The sequence below is a fragment of the Chiloscyllium punctatum genome, chromosome 19, assembly GCF_047496795.1.
Source record: "Chiloscyllium punctatum isolate Juve2018m chromosome 19, sChiPun1.3, whole genome shotgun sequence".
In the NCBI taxonomy this organism is placed as follows: domain Eukaryota; kingdom Metazoa; phylum Chordata; class Chondrichthyes; order Orectolobiformes; family Hemiscylliidae; genus Chiloscyllium; species Chiloscyllium punctatum.
In genome coordinates, this window is record NC_092757.1 from 79,551,517 (window position 1) to 79,569,169 (window position 17,653).

A 17,653-nucleotide genomic window follows, 5' to 3' on the forward strand; every position below is an offset into this window, starting at 1 on the left:
GCTCCCCCAGACCAAAGTGATCTAGGACCCAAACAGGTATGGCCATTATACCTGGTCAAAAGTTATTCCGTGTCTAGGGAGACGACCAAACCTGGGATCAATATTTGGCGTACTTGCACCATGTTCAGTATCCTCCTGACATTGTCATAAGATCTATGGCCCTTGATAAAACCCATTGATCTTTTATAATATCGGGCAATACCTTTTCCAACCTCAGGGCCAGCACCTTAGACAGAATTTTAAAGTCCACATTCAACACCAAAATTGGTCCATATGAAGCACATTCTTCAGGGTCTTTCCCCTTCTTTAAAATGAGGGAGATATTAGCCAGGGTGGGAGACAATCCTGAGTAAATGAATGACTATACATCCCCAGAAGTAGCTCCGCCAACTCATTTATGAATTCCTTATAAAACTCATTCTGGAATCCATCTGGCCCCGGTGCTTTGCCACCCTGGGGATGCTTTATTGCTTCCAGCACCTCTTGTGTCATACTAGGTGCATTTAACAGGGAGGCAAGTTCCATGTTTATACCGCGGAAGTCCAGGTTCTCAATAAAGGTTTGTATTCTCACTGCATCATCTTCGCCACCCTCGAACCAGTAAAAGTCTGCAAAGTATTCCGGAAATCTAGCATTGATCTTCTTCAACTCACAGGTAACTGTGCCAGTCCTCTCTCTGATAGATATAAAGGATTGCGAAACACTTTTCTTTCTAGCCAGATAAGTCAGATATCTATGTTGCTGACCTCCAAGTTCAAACAACCTTTGTTTAGCAAAGGAGACCTTTTTTTCCCACACGTGTGTGCACTGAGTCAAGAGCAGCCAGGAGAGCCGTGATCCTCTGCAGCTTGACCACTGAAGATCTATTATAATATGCTTCTTCAGGCACCTTCAACCAGGCCTCCAACATCTGTTGCTGCTTCCCCTCTCTGCCTCTCTAGTTGTTGAATATGAAATTGTCAGGCCTCATAAATATGCCTTAGTGGCCTCCCAAAGTACCGATGGATTACTGGCCGTACCAGAGTTGATATCCCAGAAGGTCCTGAACTTTCTTACAATGTACTCAGCAAATTTGCTATTCCTTAATGGGAGTGGGTCCATGCGTCAGTGTTATGCATCTATTCAGTCACTCTTGATTTTAACATCTAAATACACTGACACATGGTGTGAGATAGTTATATTAGCAATTTTGCAAGCAGTATTCTGTCCAAACAGACCGACGGCATAAAGAACATACCAATTCTTGTGTGTGTTGGAATAGAAAATAAAGTCTCCCGTTTGGGTGGAGATACCTCCACACATCCACGAATCCCAACTTTCACAAGGCCACCAACTGTCTAGATTGCATAAATGTGCCCACCAGGCCTCCTTGGCATGTGTCTACCCCGGGAGCCATATATCATCTTAATCACCTTGGCCATCTGTGTTGCCAATTATAGGGAACTGTGGACCTGAATGCCCAGATCCATCTGTATGTTAATCCTTAGGATTCTGCCATTTGCACTATAATTCACACTTCAGTTTGATCCTCCAAAATGCATCACCTCTCATTTGTCTGGATTAAATTCCATCTGCCATTTCTGTGCCCAATTTGCCAATCTGTCTGTATCCTACTGTGTCCTTTCACAATTGTTAATAACCAAGACTGTTTGCCTTTCTAATTGTTAGATATATTCGCATGTTAAGTTTGTTTGCATGTTGAACTCCTCCGGTTGTCTCAGGAATTACTTGTTTCCAAGGTAATACTGAGCGAAGCAGTGCAAAAATTAGTTTTGATTCTAAGTCTGCATTGATTAAGCTCATCTTAACCAAGCCTGCTCATGTATTGCTGCAGTTACCCTGTGTTATATTTAGTGAAGACTGGGAAAATCAAAGTCATGTTGTCATGATCTGAGCAGATGGTAATACTTGACAAGTCGGACTTCAGAATGAAACCTGGCTTGATAAGTCCTAAGTTTAATTCTTTCTTGGTGATTAGTCACTGAATGTATTCACATGAGGCTGCCAGTGTTCTTTAGCAGAAGAACACAGGTTTATTATGCATAGTATAGGAGAAAGCTTTATTTATATATATGACAGTTCATTATGTTTATTATCTTAACATAATGTAATCAGCAAAACAACATTTCAACCTGTTACCAACAATATCCTTTTTAGATATGCAACCCAGAGAAATGTCACTCCTATTTCACCTTCCTAATTTCTTAATGTTGTGGTCCCAGATAGGCTAGGAAGGCTGAAATATTAAACAGCTACTTGGCTTGCTGTGTTCTTCCAGCCTCCTGCCTGTCTACTTTGGACTTCAGCATCTGCAGTTTTGTTTTGTCTCTAACCCAATATGGATTCTTTGGCGTGATCTTTCTCACCATTCTTATGGTGTTGTCTACATGATTGAAGTAGAAAATGTCTACATAAGGACTGTTTGTAGTTAACTCATCTGGCAAAGATAACCTAGCGAGACCATCAGCATTTCCATTGTAAGTTGATTGCAAATACTTAATTGTGTAAGTGTGAGTTGGCTTGCTGCTAAAGACTGTATCCCTGTATGAGGTCTAAATATTGTAGTCAATAGTTTGTGATCTGTTGGTAGGGTAAATTCCGAGCCCTACGGGTATTGGTGGAATTCTGTAATGCAAAAGTGATTCCTAGAGCTTCTTCCTCTTGATGCAAAAGCTATTGTCTTCTCATATGTCCGAAATAATCATCCTCTATATGCTGATGCATCATATGCTAGTTGCACTAGCTTTTGGAGGGCTGCTCTTTCAGGTGGTTGTGGACTATAAAGTCCAAAACCTTGGGCTTCCAAATGAACCTGTTGGACTCTAACCTGGTGTTGTGTGATTTTTAACTTTGTATACTCCAGACCAACACCGGCACCTCCAAATTATGCTGGTTGCAACTGTAATTTTAGCTTAGAACCAAGTATTCTGCAGCATATTACCTCCTAACTCTATCCTGTACAGCATCTACTAGGTGCAAATCCAGAGTGTAATGAGATACTCCCCACTTGATTAGATGAGTGCTAATCCATTAACTTGCAAGAAACTCAGCACTTTTAGGATAATGCAGTCCACTTATTTGACATTCTATTTACTGTTTCCATCACCAATGCAGAATGGTTGTATTGTTAACCATCTACACGATGCATCTAAGCAGACTGTCAAGGTACCTTTGACAGCATTTTCCAATCCCATAACCTCTACTGCTTACAATGATGAGGAAGCAGATACATGAAAGCAGCAGCATCAGCGCGTCCACCTTCAAGCCATGCATATCCCAACATGGAACTGCCACTAACATGCATGAGCATGAAACTGTAATTGTATTCTGCCCTTAGAAAAAGTGAGTGACTCAAGAGAATCTTGTTAAACGTGGTTTACACTTCTTTAAAGGTATCATGCACCAGTTAACACTGTGTATTTGTATCCAAATATATTGAACTCTGTGCCACAAAGAAGAAACACAGAGGACTGACAAGCTTGAATGAATCTTGAAATGAGCATTGGTAAGTTAGCGGTTGGGTGGGAGAAGAATTGGTGTTGGTAAAAGGTTGGGGCTCGGAAGGATTTGGGTATTGTGTTATGAAGTAGAAGGCGTGTACTGTATCTTTTAAGAGAGTGAGTGCTATTCTACACTGAGAGCTTACAAGAGCAGTCTCAGACTGTGCTGGAAATTTGAAAATATTTAACATTTATGTGTGATACCTGAGTTGATTGCTTTTTTGAAAGCAATTCGAATTTAACCGATCAGTTTAAGTTATGCCCCAGAATACTAAACCCAATCAAGTTTGAATTTATTGTTTTGCCAGCATCAAACAATGATGTTGGGGATATGAAAAAGACAGGCATTTTGAAAATCAAACGAAACAGCTACCATCGAGAGCCAAGAAATTAGAAACACTCTCTATCAAAGGTTCCTCTTCATATGAAGCATATATACAATAAGAAAAATGGGAGATCTTCAGCCAGAAGAAGACAGACCCTAATGATGACAGCTGCCGTATGGTTTTGAAATTAAGTTGATGTAATTTTAATAAGTGTTTTATTGGAACAGTATATTGTTATAGAGTTGGAGACAGATAATAAAGCAGTTAAGAGAGAAAAGGGCTTAGAGTTGTGAGAAGTTGTTGTTTAATGTTCACGATTTTTGTTTTGAATAGTGAAATTTGAGAGTTCTGTCAGTCATATTTTAACAGATTACGAGGCAAAGTGAGCTATTCTGGGTGTTTAGTTGAATTAATAGAGGGGTTCACTGCCATCTCATAACAGTTTGGGGGCTTATCCATGATTTAGACAGGTTTAGACAGATACGGTTTGAGAGTTGGACAGATTTGAGATACGAAAGATCCCAGCAGACTTAAACACTTGCCGATTAGTGTCCTAGATTTTAAAATAAAACTTAGGTGAGACAATTTGTTTAATTTTGGTTACTTGTGGTTGGTTAAATTAAAAGTGAGAGAAGTGGCTCTTAAGATTGCTAAAGAAGTTCTAGGTTTTGAAAATGCTTCCCAAATTTGCCAAGAAAGTTTAGAAAGATAGGAACGGCATTCTTTTAGAATCAGCAAACAGGTTAGAATTGGGTTTAACCAGGGACAAAAGGAAAGTTGAAATTGTAATGGAGTTGATTGAGCACTTAGATGTGTCAGTGAAACAAACAAGTGCAGTAGAGTTAGAAAAAATGTAAGTTGCAATTGAGGCAAATGGAGTTAGAAGATACAGGAAGGGAAAGAAGAGCCATGAGAGGAGAAAGAGATAGAAGGTTCTTAGCTGAGCAAAGAGAGAGAGAAGAAAGAGAAAGGGAGAGAGAATTTGAACTGATGAGAAAGCTATTGCACAAAATGCGGAAGCATGGGATTAAGATGATTTAGCTGTTTGGATCAGAAATTGACTAGCTGAAAGAAGACAGAGGGTAGTGTTTGATGGGAAGTATTTATCCTAGAGTTCAGTTACTCAGGGGTACCACAGGGATCTGTTTTGGGTCCACTGTTGTTTATCATTTATATAAATGACCTGGATGAGGGCATAGAAGGATGGGTTAGTAAATTTGGGGATGGTCAGTAGATATGTGGATAGTGACGAAGGATGTTGTAGGTTGCAGAAAGACATAGATAAGCTGGTCTGAGAGATGGCAAATGGAGTTTAATGCGGAAAAGTGTGAGGTGGTTCACTTTGGAAGGAGTAACAGGAATGCAGAGTACTGGGCTAATGGTAAGATTCTTGGTAGTGTAGATGATCAGAGAGATCTCGGTGTCCAGGTACATAGATCTTTGAAAGTTGCCACCCAGGTTGATAGAGTTGTTCAGAAGGCATATGGTGTGTAGGCTTTTATTGGTAGAGGGATTGATTTTTGGAACCATGAGATCATGCTGCAGCTGTACAAAACTCTGGTGCAACCATATTGGATTATTACGTGGAGTTCTGGTCACCGCATTATCGGAAGGATATGGAAGCTTTAGAAAGGGTTCAGAGGAGACTTACTAGGATGTTACCTGGTATGGAGAAAAGGTCTTGCAAGGAAAGGCTGAGGGACTTGAGGCTGTTTTCGTTAGAGAGAAGAAGGCTGAGAGGCAACTTAATTGAGATATATAAGATAATGAGAGGTTTAGATAGGTAGACAGTGAAAGTCTTTTTCCTCAGATGGCAATGGCTAGCACAAGGGGGCATAGCTTTAAATTAGAGTGATAGATATAGGACAGATGTCAGAAGTAGTTTCTTTACTCAGAGTAGTAAGAACATGGAATGCACTACCTGCAACAATAGTAGACTCGCCAAAGTTTAAGGCCATTTAAATGGTCATTGGATAGGTATATGGAGAAGAATGGAATAGCTTAGGTTAGATAGGCTTCAGATTGGTTCCACAGATCGACGCACTATAGAGGGCCGAAGGGCCTATACTGCGCTGTAATGTTCTATGTTCTAAGACATGAACGTATTTGCACTCTTTTTGACCTGTTACCTAAGAGAGTGGTAATTTAGCATTCCCCTGTGTAAGATCAGGTTGGAGAGCCAACACAAGACTGGGAAGTAACAGTGGAAGTGATTGACAGTGTCAGTTCCAGGAATACAGTTTGTCCTTGTGAACGATTCAGCAGGATCCAAGGTGGGAGTAACAACCCTTGTTGTGGAGAAGCCAAAGGAAGACTAGGGAACTGAGGAGTTAAAAGAAAAATACCCTGGAATTTTTTCAGACTGTATAGTAACAAGATTCAACTATCATAAGTCACAGCAAGAAGCAAAAACTAAAGACACAGATGAAGGATTTGAGTTTCAGTTAGTGTACACCCTGTTTGATGTAATGGTGCAGGAAAACCTGAACAGGCAGAAGTGTTTAGTCCTGAAGGGCTAATGGACTTAGAACAGAAAGACAATAAAATATGTTTATAGGAGAGGCATACTCAGAAATGGAATCAGAATGTTTTCCTGAGGGTTATCTTAAGGATAAAATCCTCAGATGAAAATGGAGACCATGGCAGGTTAATGCAGAGGAGGAATGGGTGGAAGTGCACTAGATTGTGTTGCAGGTAGCATACAGACAGGAGATGCTACAGGTAGCACATGAATTACCAGCAGGACAACATCTAGGCGTGATGAAGACTCAGGCTAAGGTACAAAAGCATTTCTATTGGTTTGGACTGCGCAAGGATGTGGTTAAATTTTGCCATACGTGCCAAATGATAGGTAAGCCGCAGGCAGTAATAAAACCAGCAGTTTTGTTGCCAATTTCTGCATTCGAAGAACCTTTTATGCTGGTTATGATTGATTGTGTAGGTCACCTCCTGAAAACTAAAAGTGGGCATCAGTGCTTGCTAACCAGAATAGATATATCTAACAGGTTTCTGAAGGCAATTCCGTTACAAAGCATTAAGGCAAAAAGACTGGTAGAGGAGTTAGTAGTTTTCTTCATATGGTATGGGCTACCCAGAGAGATTCAGTCAGACCAAGGGTCTAATTTGACTCCTAGGCTGTTTAAGGAAGTCTTGGATAGCTTAGGCATACAGCACCTTAAATCAAGTGCGTATCATCTTGAGTCCCAAGGAGCTTTTGGAAAGGTGGCATCAGACCCTGAAGATCATGTTAAGAGTGTACTGTCAGGATTACCCGAATGATTGGGATAAAGGTATCCTATTCATATTGTTTGCCATTAGAGATGCTCCAAACAAATTGACTCAGTTTACTGTCTTTGAGTTAATATTCGGACATGAAGTGAGAGGGCCTTTGAAATTAATTAAAGAAAAATTGACAGGACCGAAGTTTGAGATCTCACACTTAAATTATGTATCTGAGATGAGGTAGAGATTAAACTGGGTAGGTGAATTAGCTTAACAGCACCTGAAGAGGGCACAGCATAGAGTGGAACAGGTGGCAGATAAAAACTCTGAAAGTCAGACGTTTTCCTGTGGGGATGACGTTTTAGTATTTTTACCAATGGTAGATCCCTTCAAAGCCAGGTTTAATGGTCCCTATCAAATTGAGAAAAAGTTAAGTCAGGTAAACTGTCTCAGGTATGATTTGTGAATATGTTGAAGCCTTACTATAATAGAGACAGGGAACTGGGTGTTAGCTATTGCCCCACAGAGTGAGGAATCAAATCCAGATGTCGTGGAGTTTGATGTGCCTCAAAATACGTTAAATAATGAGGATATCATAGAATTGGCGGCACGGTGGCTCAGTGGTCAGCACTGCTACTTAATTGTGCCAGGTTCAATTCCAGCCTCAGGTGACTGTTGATGTTAAGTTTACACATTCTCCCCTTGTCTGCGTGAGTTTCGTCCGGGTGCTCAGATTTCCTCCCGCAGTCCAAGGATGTGCAGGTTAGGTGTATTAGCTATGCTAAATTGCCCATATGTAGGTTAAGTACACTAGTCAGGGGTAAATATAGAGTAGGGGGAATGGGGTTGAGTGGGTTACTCTTTTGAGGGTCGGTGTGGAGTTGTTGGTCCAAAAGGGCCTGTGTCTACACTGTAGGGATTCCATAGTTTGATGACATCTTTGAGGAGTGGGATAGGTTAGTGAGCAATCTGCCTCAGGAGCAAAGAACCCAGTTGAAAGGTTTGTTGAAAGGAATTGAACAACCAATTGGATACTTCTCAAACTCAACACCCACAAGAGAAAATATTTCACAGTCAAAAAAGAATGATTAAGTTTGGTACTGGCCTTACAAAATTTTAATGTTTATGTGATGAGCAATGTGTCGAAGATAGTTGTGTAAACTGACCACATTCCTCTTACATTCTTGGAATGATCTAAAGATCTGCTACATGACATATGCAGGAATAAGATTAGGAGGACTAATGCTATTGTGCATGAGGTGGAAGTATGGAATACTGTTCCAATAAAACACAACCCTACAGACTTCCTCCCAAAGTCACACAGGTCCAGAAGGAAGTGGACGGGATGCTCAACGAAGATATCATCAAACCGAGTCAGAGTGAATGGAGTTCACCGATTGTGTTAGTTCCCAAACCTGACGGGACTCGAGGACTTTGTGTGGACTATCGGAAGGTCAGTGCCATAACAAAATTGGACTCATACCCAATACCAAGATTGGAGAACTATATAGAGAAAGTTGGACAAGCCAGTTACAAAGTCGGGTTTACTGCATGGTTATTGGCAGGTAGCTTTATCACAGAAGGCAAAAGAAGTTTCTGTGAATGGGCTGTATCAATTCAAAGTGAGCCTTTTGAAGTGAAGATCGCAACAGCCACATTCCAAAGACTCATGAACAGAGTTGTGGCTGGATTAACAAACTGCAGTTTACCTGGATGATGTAGTGATGATTAATGATTACATTACAGTGTGAAAACAGGCCCTTTGGCCCAACAAGTCCACACCGCCCCGCCAAAGCGTAACCCACTCATACCCCTACATTTACCCCTTACCTAACACTACAGGCAATTTAGCATGGCCAATTCACCTGACCTGCACATCTTTGGACTGTGGAAGGAAACTGGAGCACCCAGAGGAAACCCATGCAGACACGGGGAGAACGTGCAAACTCCACACAGTCAGTCGCCTGAGGCGGGAATTGAACCCGGGTCTCTGGCGCTGTGAGGCAGCCGTGCTAACCACTGTGCCACCGTGCCGCCCACTGATCTTTCGTGAGTCATGGAAAGATCACATGGTATAGTTGGCAGAGTTCTTTGAATTATTATGAGAAGCAAAACTGATAATAAACTTAGAGAAAACAGTATTCGCAAAGGCAGAGGTGACATTCTTGGGACTTAAGATCAGTCATGGAAGGTTGACCCCAAGGAACGCGCAGACAGGAGCCATCGAGGAATTTCCACAATCATCCTCAAAGAAAGTGGTGCTTCAATTTTTGCGGCTAAGTGGATTCTACCAGAAGTTTGTTCCAAACTTCAGCAGTGCGGTGGTACCACTAACAGATAAAGAAGAATACAAACTTACAGTGGACAGAACAATGTCAGGAGGGATTTGAGAATTTAAAATCAGTGTTAACCACACCAGTTGCAGCTACACCAAATTTTTTGAAACCCTTTGAAGTTGCAATTGATGCAAGCAATATAGGAGTTGGAGCTGTACTGCTACATGATAGTGATGATGGAATTGAACAACCAATTGGATACTTCTCAAACTCAACACCCAACCAGAGAAAATATTCCACAGTCAAAAAAGAATGATTAAGTTTGGTACTGGCCTTACAAAATTTTAATGTTTATGTGATGAGCAATGTGTCAGAGATAGTTGTGTAAACTGACCACATTCCTCTTACATTCTTGGAATGATCTAAAGACAAAAATATAAGACTATTTCATTGGAGTCTTGTGTTACAGACTTTTAATTTACAATTGTACATGTTGCAGGTCATAAAAATGTGGGTATGTGGATTTAAAGGAAAAAGTATGGATAAGATTGAACAGATTCCTGTGTGTGGGTGTGTGCAGAAATTAGTATGAACTTAGATTAATGTCCTGTGTGTTTATACTGTAATGGGATTAAGAATTAGCAAAAAAAAGAAGCCATCTTTTCAGAATGATGGTTCTTTTTTTTTCTTAAGGAGGGAGGTGTTGTGAAGTTGAAGGCATGTATACTACCTTGAAAAGAGAGTGAATGCTGAGAATTCTGCACTGAGCTTGAAACAGCAGTCTTTGTATTGAAAAATTGAAAATATGTAAGATTTGGCTGTGAAATTGATACCTGAGTTGGTTCCTGGTTTGACAACAATTTGAATTTAACCAATCAGTTTAAATTATGCCCCAGGATACTAAAACCCAATGGCGTTTGAATTTATTGTTTGCCAGCATCGAACTGATGAGACGATCTGATGTCGGGAGTATTAAAAAGGCAGGCATTTTGAAAAGCAGACCAAGCAACTGCCATCGAGAACCAAGAAATTAGGAACACTACCTATCAAAGGTACCTTTTCAAATGAAGCATATTTGCAGTAAAGGAAAGAAGACAACCCGGGGAGATCTTTAGCCAGAAGAAGACAGACACCGAAGACACCAGCCGCTGTATGGTTTTGAAATTAAGTTGATGTAATTTTAATAAGTGGTTTATTGGAACAGTATATTGTGATAAAGTTGAAGACAGATAATAAGCAGTTAAGTGAAAAGGGAGCTTAGAGTTGTGAAAAGTTGTCATTTAATGTTCACTTTTAGAGTTAAAGAATAAATTGATATTATTTTCTTTAAATAGTGAAATTTGAGAGTTCTCTCACTCATACTTTAACGGGTTACGAAGCGAGGTGAGCTTTTCTGGGTGTTTAGTTTAATTAACAGAGGGGTTCGCCGTTGTGTCGTAACAATTGTGAGGCATTGTAGAGGGTATGCTGGTTTGTTGTGATATTCAGACTTCAAGGAGGGAGTCGATGTGGAAGAGAATGGAACTGAGATGAAAGCTTAATTTACACAACAGAAGGGGAAATAACAGGAAAAGATAGGAAATAACACTGAGATCTGAATAATTCTTCAATTAGAGTTGTGTGGAATCTCTGACCAGTACATTATAGCAGTGATGTAATAGCTCCAGATTTGACTAACTAATCCATAACCAGCAGCAGCACTGTTGACTGATGCCACATGTTTGTAAAACATTCATTGGTGTTGAATAGTTTGCTGGCTAGGCCACTATTTATTGTCCACCTCTAACTGTCCTTGAGGTGAGAGTGATGGTACACCTTCTTGAATCATTGTAGTCCACTCCATAGTGCTGTTTGGAAGGAGTTCAGCATTTTGACCTAGTGCCAGCGAAAGAAAGAAGATATAGCATGCAAATGGTATTAGAACAAGATGTCGTGAGGGTCAATGTGTCATCCTTCATGCTATGTTTTTTTCAACTCCTTGCCAATGTTGTTGGCTTCTGATCCCCATTTGACCTTAATTGCAGAGTTCCGAAACATGCGGGGAAAATTTTACTCTTTGCTTCTTAACAATCCATTTGAAATAACATGTTTCTCCAATAAGACATAAATGTAATGTGGAGCAGGTATACCTTTACCAAATGTGAGCCTGTATACCTGTGCTAAAGTTTTAAGGTTCTCATTTGAAATCAACAGGGATGGAAAAGCCTATGTCAACTATGAAGTGCGCAAATGTCCTCACAATAAGTCTGTGATAATGGAAGATGGACATGGTGTCTTGACATCGGGACCTCGAACTGGTTCTTCTGCACTCACGGTAACATCACTTGAATACTTTGGACTGAATCAAACTATTGTAACAGGAGTAAGGGTAAGTATTTCACTATTTTGCAATATAGTGAGTTCCAATGCTAAGCATTAAATGTCATTTTAAATAGTCCCCGTGTTGCATTAATTATTCTAGCAGTGAACTTAGAAATGGTATGTTTCATTGAAGCCAAAAAATACAAATTGATCATTGTGTGCAATATGATCCTAATCACAACTATGTTGTAACTTGAAATGTACAAAGAGCAGATTAGAAGCCTCCAAACACTGAGCAGTAGAAGAAGCTCTCAGCAGTAGAAGCAACTGGCCATCACCTTCTTGAGGGCAATTATGGTTAGGCAATAAATTGTAGCATAGCCAAGAAGCCCACATCTCATGAATGGGGAAAAAAGAATTAACCCAGAGGTTGTCATGATTGAGTCCTTAGTAAATTGTTGCAGTAAACTGTAGTTGGAAGTCTTAGAGCAGATGCTTATATGTACTGTTGAGGGCATGTAGAAGAAACCTATTCCTCACAGGGAGAAAATAATAAAAAATTACATGCAAGTACAAGTGCATGACTAGAATTCATTAAAAGTTACTTAATATAACTGAAGGCTTTCAGCTCAGAATCTTGGGTAACTAGAAGACCTTTGGAGACAAATTATTTTCAACTGAGTCAATTCAGAAAAACTTTGGGTTATGACATGCAATTGAAGACACAGAAATATTACCATCAAAGGACAAAATGTTTAGATTGCTTGTAAAACTAATAATGTTTTACTTATCAGTCCTACATCTTCAAATCCCTCGTTGAACCATTTGAATGATTTCCAACATGTACTCTAAATAGTGAATAAAAGCCAATAACATTCTCTTATCACTAAAATAATTAAATTTGAGGCAAACTACAGTTTAATTCTACTTTTTGCATAGGTATATCATTTTCCTGTAAAATTCAATATATACTTAATGCATGTGCAGGCATGAATGGAAAAGATAAATAATAGTTAGCATGTCCTCCAAGTAGCAGAAGTGTACCAAATTGCAGAATATAGTAGAACCCCTCTATCCACGGATTCGGTTTCCACAGTTTCAGTTATCTGTGGTTTACCGCGACCAAAAAATATTACATGAAACATTCCAGAAATAATTCCAGGGGCTGCCAGGGAGGTATGTTTCCCATTTAAATGGGATAGGGTTCGCTGCTATCCATGGTTTCTGGCATCCACAGTAGGTCTTGGAATATATCACCCGTGGATACAGGGGGACACCTGTAAAGCAAGATATCCTTTTAGATGAGTCCCAATTCAGTTAATATGTTTGTTGTATGTAATAGTGTGATTCTGTCCAAATCAAAGAGACCAGTGGAAATAGCACTGGAAATCATTTGCTTTGGAATTTATAATTTATAATCTTCATTTTTCACTTTTTATTTCTCCATTTGCCCATTCTTCTAAATATGTCAGTAGCTCTTGAAAGTAGAATCCATACATGAAAATGAGATGGACAGTTAGACCAGTATTTTGCCAGCCCTGGAAGATAGGGTGGGTATCACAAGAGCTGGGTCAGTTCAGCTCCATGACTCCAACAACCTCTCCGTAGATTATGAGATTTAAGAACAAGCAAGTCTCTAGCCTGTTGAGCCTGCACTGACCTGACTACTCTGATACCACTTTCTGGGCCCACAGCCTTGAATATTATGCCATTTCAAGTGCTTTTTAATGTACTTCTTGAAAAAGGTTTTGAGGTTTTCCACCTCTGCTACCTTCCCAGTCAGTGTATTCCAGATTTCCACCACCCTGTGCGTGAAAAATGTTTTCCTCAAATCCTCTCTAAACCTCCTGCCCTTCACCTTAAAATTATCCCCCCGGTTATTGATCCTTCAAATAAAGGCGAGCATGCCATAGATCATGTCTGAACTAATAATCCTGAACTCAACTTCCCTGCCTTTTCCCCATATCCCTTGATTCCCTTACTGCTTAAAAGATTTATCTGAGCCTTGAATACACTCAACTATTCATCCTCAACAGCCCTTTATAGTAAACAATTGCACAACATCATTATCCTCTGAAAGAAGACATTCCTCCTCATTCTCTGCCTTAAAAGGTCAAATTCATTCTGTTTGTGCCCTCTGGTCCTAAACTTCCCCCAAGGGAAAGCAACCTTTCCACATCTACCTTGTCAAGTCCTAAGAATGTACGTTTCAATAAAGTTGCTTCTCATTCTTCTATACTCCATTGAATACAGGCCCAACCTACTGAACTGCTCCTCATAAGTCAGTGCCTCCATACCTGGCATCAGCCTGGTGAAACATTTCGAGACTGCCTTCAATGCCAGTGTATATTTTGTTACATAAGGAGTCCAGAATTGTTCACAGTATTCCACCTGTTGTCGGACAAATGCCTTTTATTGCTTTAGCAAGACTCCTCCTGCCATTTTTACACTCCATTTCCTTTGACATAAAGACGAATATTCCATTTGCCTTCCTAGCACCTGTGTGCTGACATTTTGAGATTTATATACGACCACTTCCAAATCCCTCTGTGTTGTAGCTTTGTGTAGTTTTTCTCCATTTAAGTAATATTCAGCTCTTTTTCCTGCTAAAGTTCATAACCTTACATTTTACCACATTATATTCCATATGCCAGGTCTTTTCTTATTCCTGAATACCTGCTAAACTCTTTTCCCAATCCAGCCAGCTCTGCCCTCATGCCTTTGTAATTACCCTATTTAAGCTTAGCACAGTTGCGTCTGATTCATGTTTCTCCCTCTCAGACTGAACGTTAAATTCTACCATAATATGGATAAAGCTCCCTCAGAGTTTTCAGTTTTCTTGTATTCATTGAACTTTAAGAGATTGACAGACAACTATATTGAAACATATAAGATTCTTACAGGGCTTGATAGGGTAGGTGATAGGTTATTTGCAGGAGATTCCAGGACCAAAAGGCATAATCTCAGTAAGGGGTCGTGCATTTAAGACAGATGAGGAAACATTTCTTCTGAGGGCAGTTCACCTTTGGCATTCTTTACTACGGAGAGCTGTAGAGGCAATGTCATCAAATATATTCATGGCCAAGATCAGTAAAGGATTTGAGAATTATGGGGGAAAGGCAAGAAAGTGGAGCTGAGCATGTCAATTCTGCCAGGATTTCATTGAACTGCAGAGAAGACCCAAGGCCAACTATACCAAACTTGGCAGGATCTGGGAAATGTGGGTTGGGAGCAGCTATTTGAGGGTAAGTCCACATTTGATATGTGGGAGGCTTTTAAAGAGAGGTTGATTTGAGTTCAGGAGGGATACGTTCCTGCGAAAATGAGGGATCAAAATGGCAAGGTTTGGGAACCATGGATGACAGGTGAAATTGTGAGACTAGCTAAGAGGAAAAAGGATGCATACATAATGTCTAGGTTATTGAAGACAAACAAAGCTTTGGAAGAATATTGGGAATGTAGGACTAGTCTGAAACAAGGAATTAAGAGGGATAAAAGGGGTCATGAGGTATCTTTAGCAAACAAGGTTAAGGAAAATACCAAAGCCTTTTTTTCATATATATAAGAAGCAAGAGGGTAACTAGAGAAAGGATTGGCCCACTGAAGGATAAAGGAGGAAAGTTTTGCGTGGAGAAAATGGGTGAGATTCTTAACGAGTACTTTGTATCGGTATTCACCAAGGATGTGAGGTTAGGGATAGATCTTTGAGTATTTTAAGTCAAGTTGGCATAAGAAGGGATGAAGTTTTGGGTATTCTAGACAAGTCTCCTGGTCAGGATGGGATCTATCCCAGGTTATTGAGGGGCATGAGAGATGAAATGGCTGGGGCTTTAAAAGATATCTTTGCAGCATCCTTGAACACTGGTAAGGTCCCAGAGGACTGGAGAATTGCTTGTTTAAGAAGGGTAGCAGGATTACTTCAGGTAATTGTAGACCGGTGAGCTTCATGTCAGTGGTAGGAAAGCTGCTGGAGAAGATATTGAGGGATAGGATTTATTCCCATTTGGAAGAAAATGGGCTTATCAGTAATGAGCAGCATGGTTTTTTGTGGGGAAGGTAATGTTTTACAAATCTTAATGGAATTCTTTGAGGAGGTGACAAAGTTGATTGATGGGGAAAGGGCTGTAGATGTCATATACGTGGACTTTAGTAATATATTTGATAAGGTTCGCCATGGTAGGCTGATGGAGAAGGTGAAATTGCATGGGGTCCAGGATGTCCGAGCTAGATGGATAGAGAACTGGCTGGGCAGCAGGAGACAGAGATAAGTAGTGGAAGGGAGTTTCTCAAAATGCAGACCTGTGACCAGTGGTGTTCCACAGGGATCCATGCTGGCATCACTGTTGTTTTTGATATTTATAAATGACTTGGAGGAAGGTATCAGTTGCCTGATTAGAAAGTTTGCAGATGACACTAAGATTGGTGGAGTTGTTGTGGTTCTGTTTGCCGAGCTGGGAATTTGTGTTGCCGACATTTCGTCCCCTGTCTAGGTGACATCCTCAGTGCGTGGGAGCCTCCTGTGAAGCGCTTCTGTGATCTTTCTTCCGGCATTTGTAGTGGTTTGAATCTGCCGCTTCCGGTTGTCAGTTCCAGCTGTCCGCTGCAGTGGTCGGTATATTGGGTCCAGGTCAATGTGTTTATTGATTGAATCTGTGGATGAGTGCCATGCTTCTAGGAATTCCCTGGCTGTTCTCTGTTTGGCTTGTCCTGTAATAGTAGTCCCAGTCGAACTCATGTTGCTTGTCATCTGCGTGTGTGGCTACTAAGGATAGCTGGTCATGTTGTTTCGTGGCTAGTTGGTGTTCATGGATCCGCAGCTGAAACTGACAACCGGAAGCGGCAGATTCAAACCACTACAAATGCCGGAGAGAAAGATCACAGAAGCGCTTCACAGGAGGCTCCCAAGCACTGAGGATGTCACCTAGACAGGAGACGAAACGTCTGCAACACAAATTCCGAGCTCAGTGAACAGAACCACAACAACGAGCACCCGAACTACAAATCTTCTCACAAACTTTGAATTGGTGGAGTAGCAGATAATACAGCAGAATGTAGATGGATTGGAGAGAAATGACAGATGGCGTTCAGTGCGGGCAAATGCAAGGTGATGCATTTTGGAAGATCCAATTCAAGGGCAAGCTATGCAGTAAATGGAAAAGTCCGGGCGAAAATTGATGTACAGAGAGATCTGGAAGTTCAGGTCCATTGTTCCTGAAGGTGGCAGTGCAGGTCAATAGAATGGTCAAGAACGCATACGGCATGCTTTCCTTCATCGGACGGGGTATTGAGTACAAGATTGGCAGGTCGTGTTACAGTTGTACCAGATTTTGGTTCGACTGCATTTGGAACACTGACAGTGCAGAGGAGGTTCACCAGGATGTTGCCTGGTATGGAGGGCGCTAGTTATGAAGAGAGGTTGAATAGATTAGGGTTATTTCATTAGAAAGTTGGAGGTTGAAGGGGGACCTGATTGAGGTTTACAAAATCATGAGAAGTATAGACAGGGTGGATAGTGAGAAGCTTTTTTCCCCAGAGTGTAGAACTCAATTATAGGGCTCTCGTGTTCAGAGTGAGAGGGGAAAGGTTTAGGGGAAATGTGTGTGGAAAGCAGAGGTTGATGGGGGCGTGGAACGCGTTACCAGCGGAGGTGGTAAAGGCGGGAACGATATTGTCGTTTAAGATGTATCTAGGCAGATACATGAATGGGCAGGGAGCAAAGAGATACAGATCTTTAGAAAATAGGCTGTAGGTTTAGATAGAGGATCTGGATGGGTGCAGGCTTGGAGTGCCGAAGGGCCTGTTCCTCTGCTGTAATTTTCTTTGTTCAGTAAGCTAAATGGTCTGCATCTACTCCTATGTTTTAAGGTCTTATATCTGCAGTCGTTATTTGATAATGTACCATAAGAAAAAGGTTTAACATACTTTGGTTGTCAATTCACTTAGCTGAAATTTGTCAAAATTTGTTCTGGTTAACAGTTATTAATCTGCACTAACATTAGCCTCATGTGCTAACTAAGATTCACTTAGC

General features: G+C 40.6%; 1 protein-coding gene across 1 annotated transcript in view; it reads left to right on the top strand.

The window, feature by feature from the left end:
• Positions 1-17,653, top strand: part of LOC140491205 (nuclear pore membrane glycoprotein 210-like) — a 187,561-nt gene that overhangs the window by 124,033 nt on the left and 45,875 nt on the right. The window contains exon 30 of the mRNA XM_072589184.1: positions 11,518-11,692. Coding sequence (XP_072445285.1) covers positions 11,518-11,692 — 175 coding nt within the window. The remainder of the gene's footprint in view (positions 1-11,517; positions 11,693-17,653) is intronic.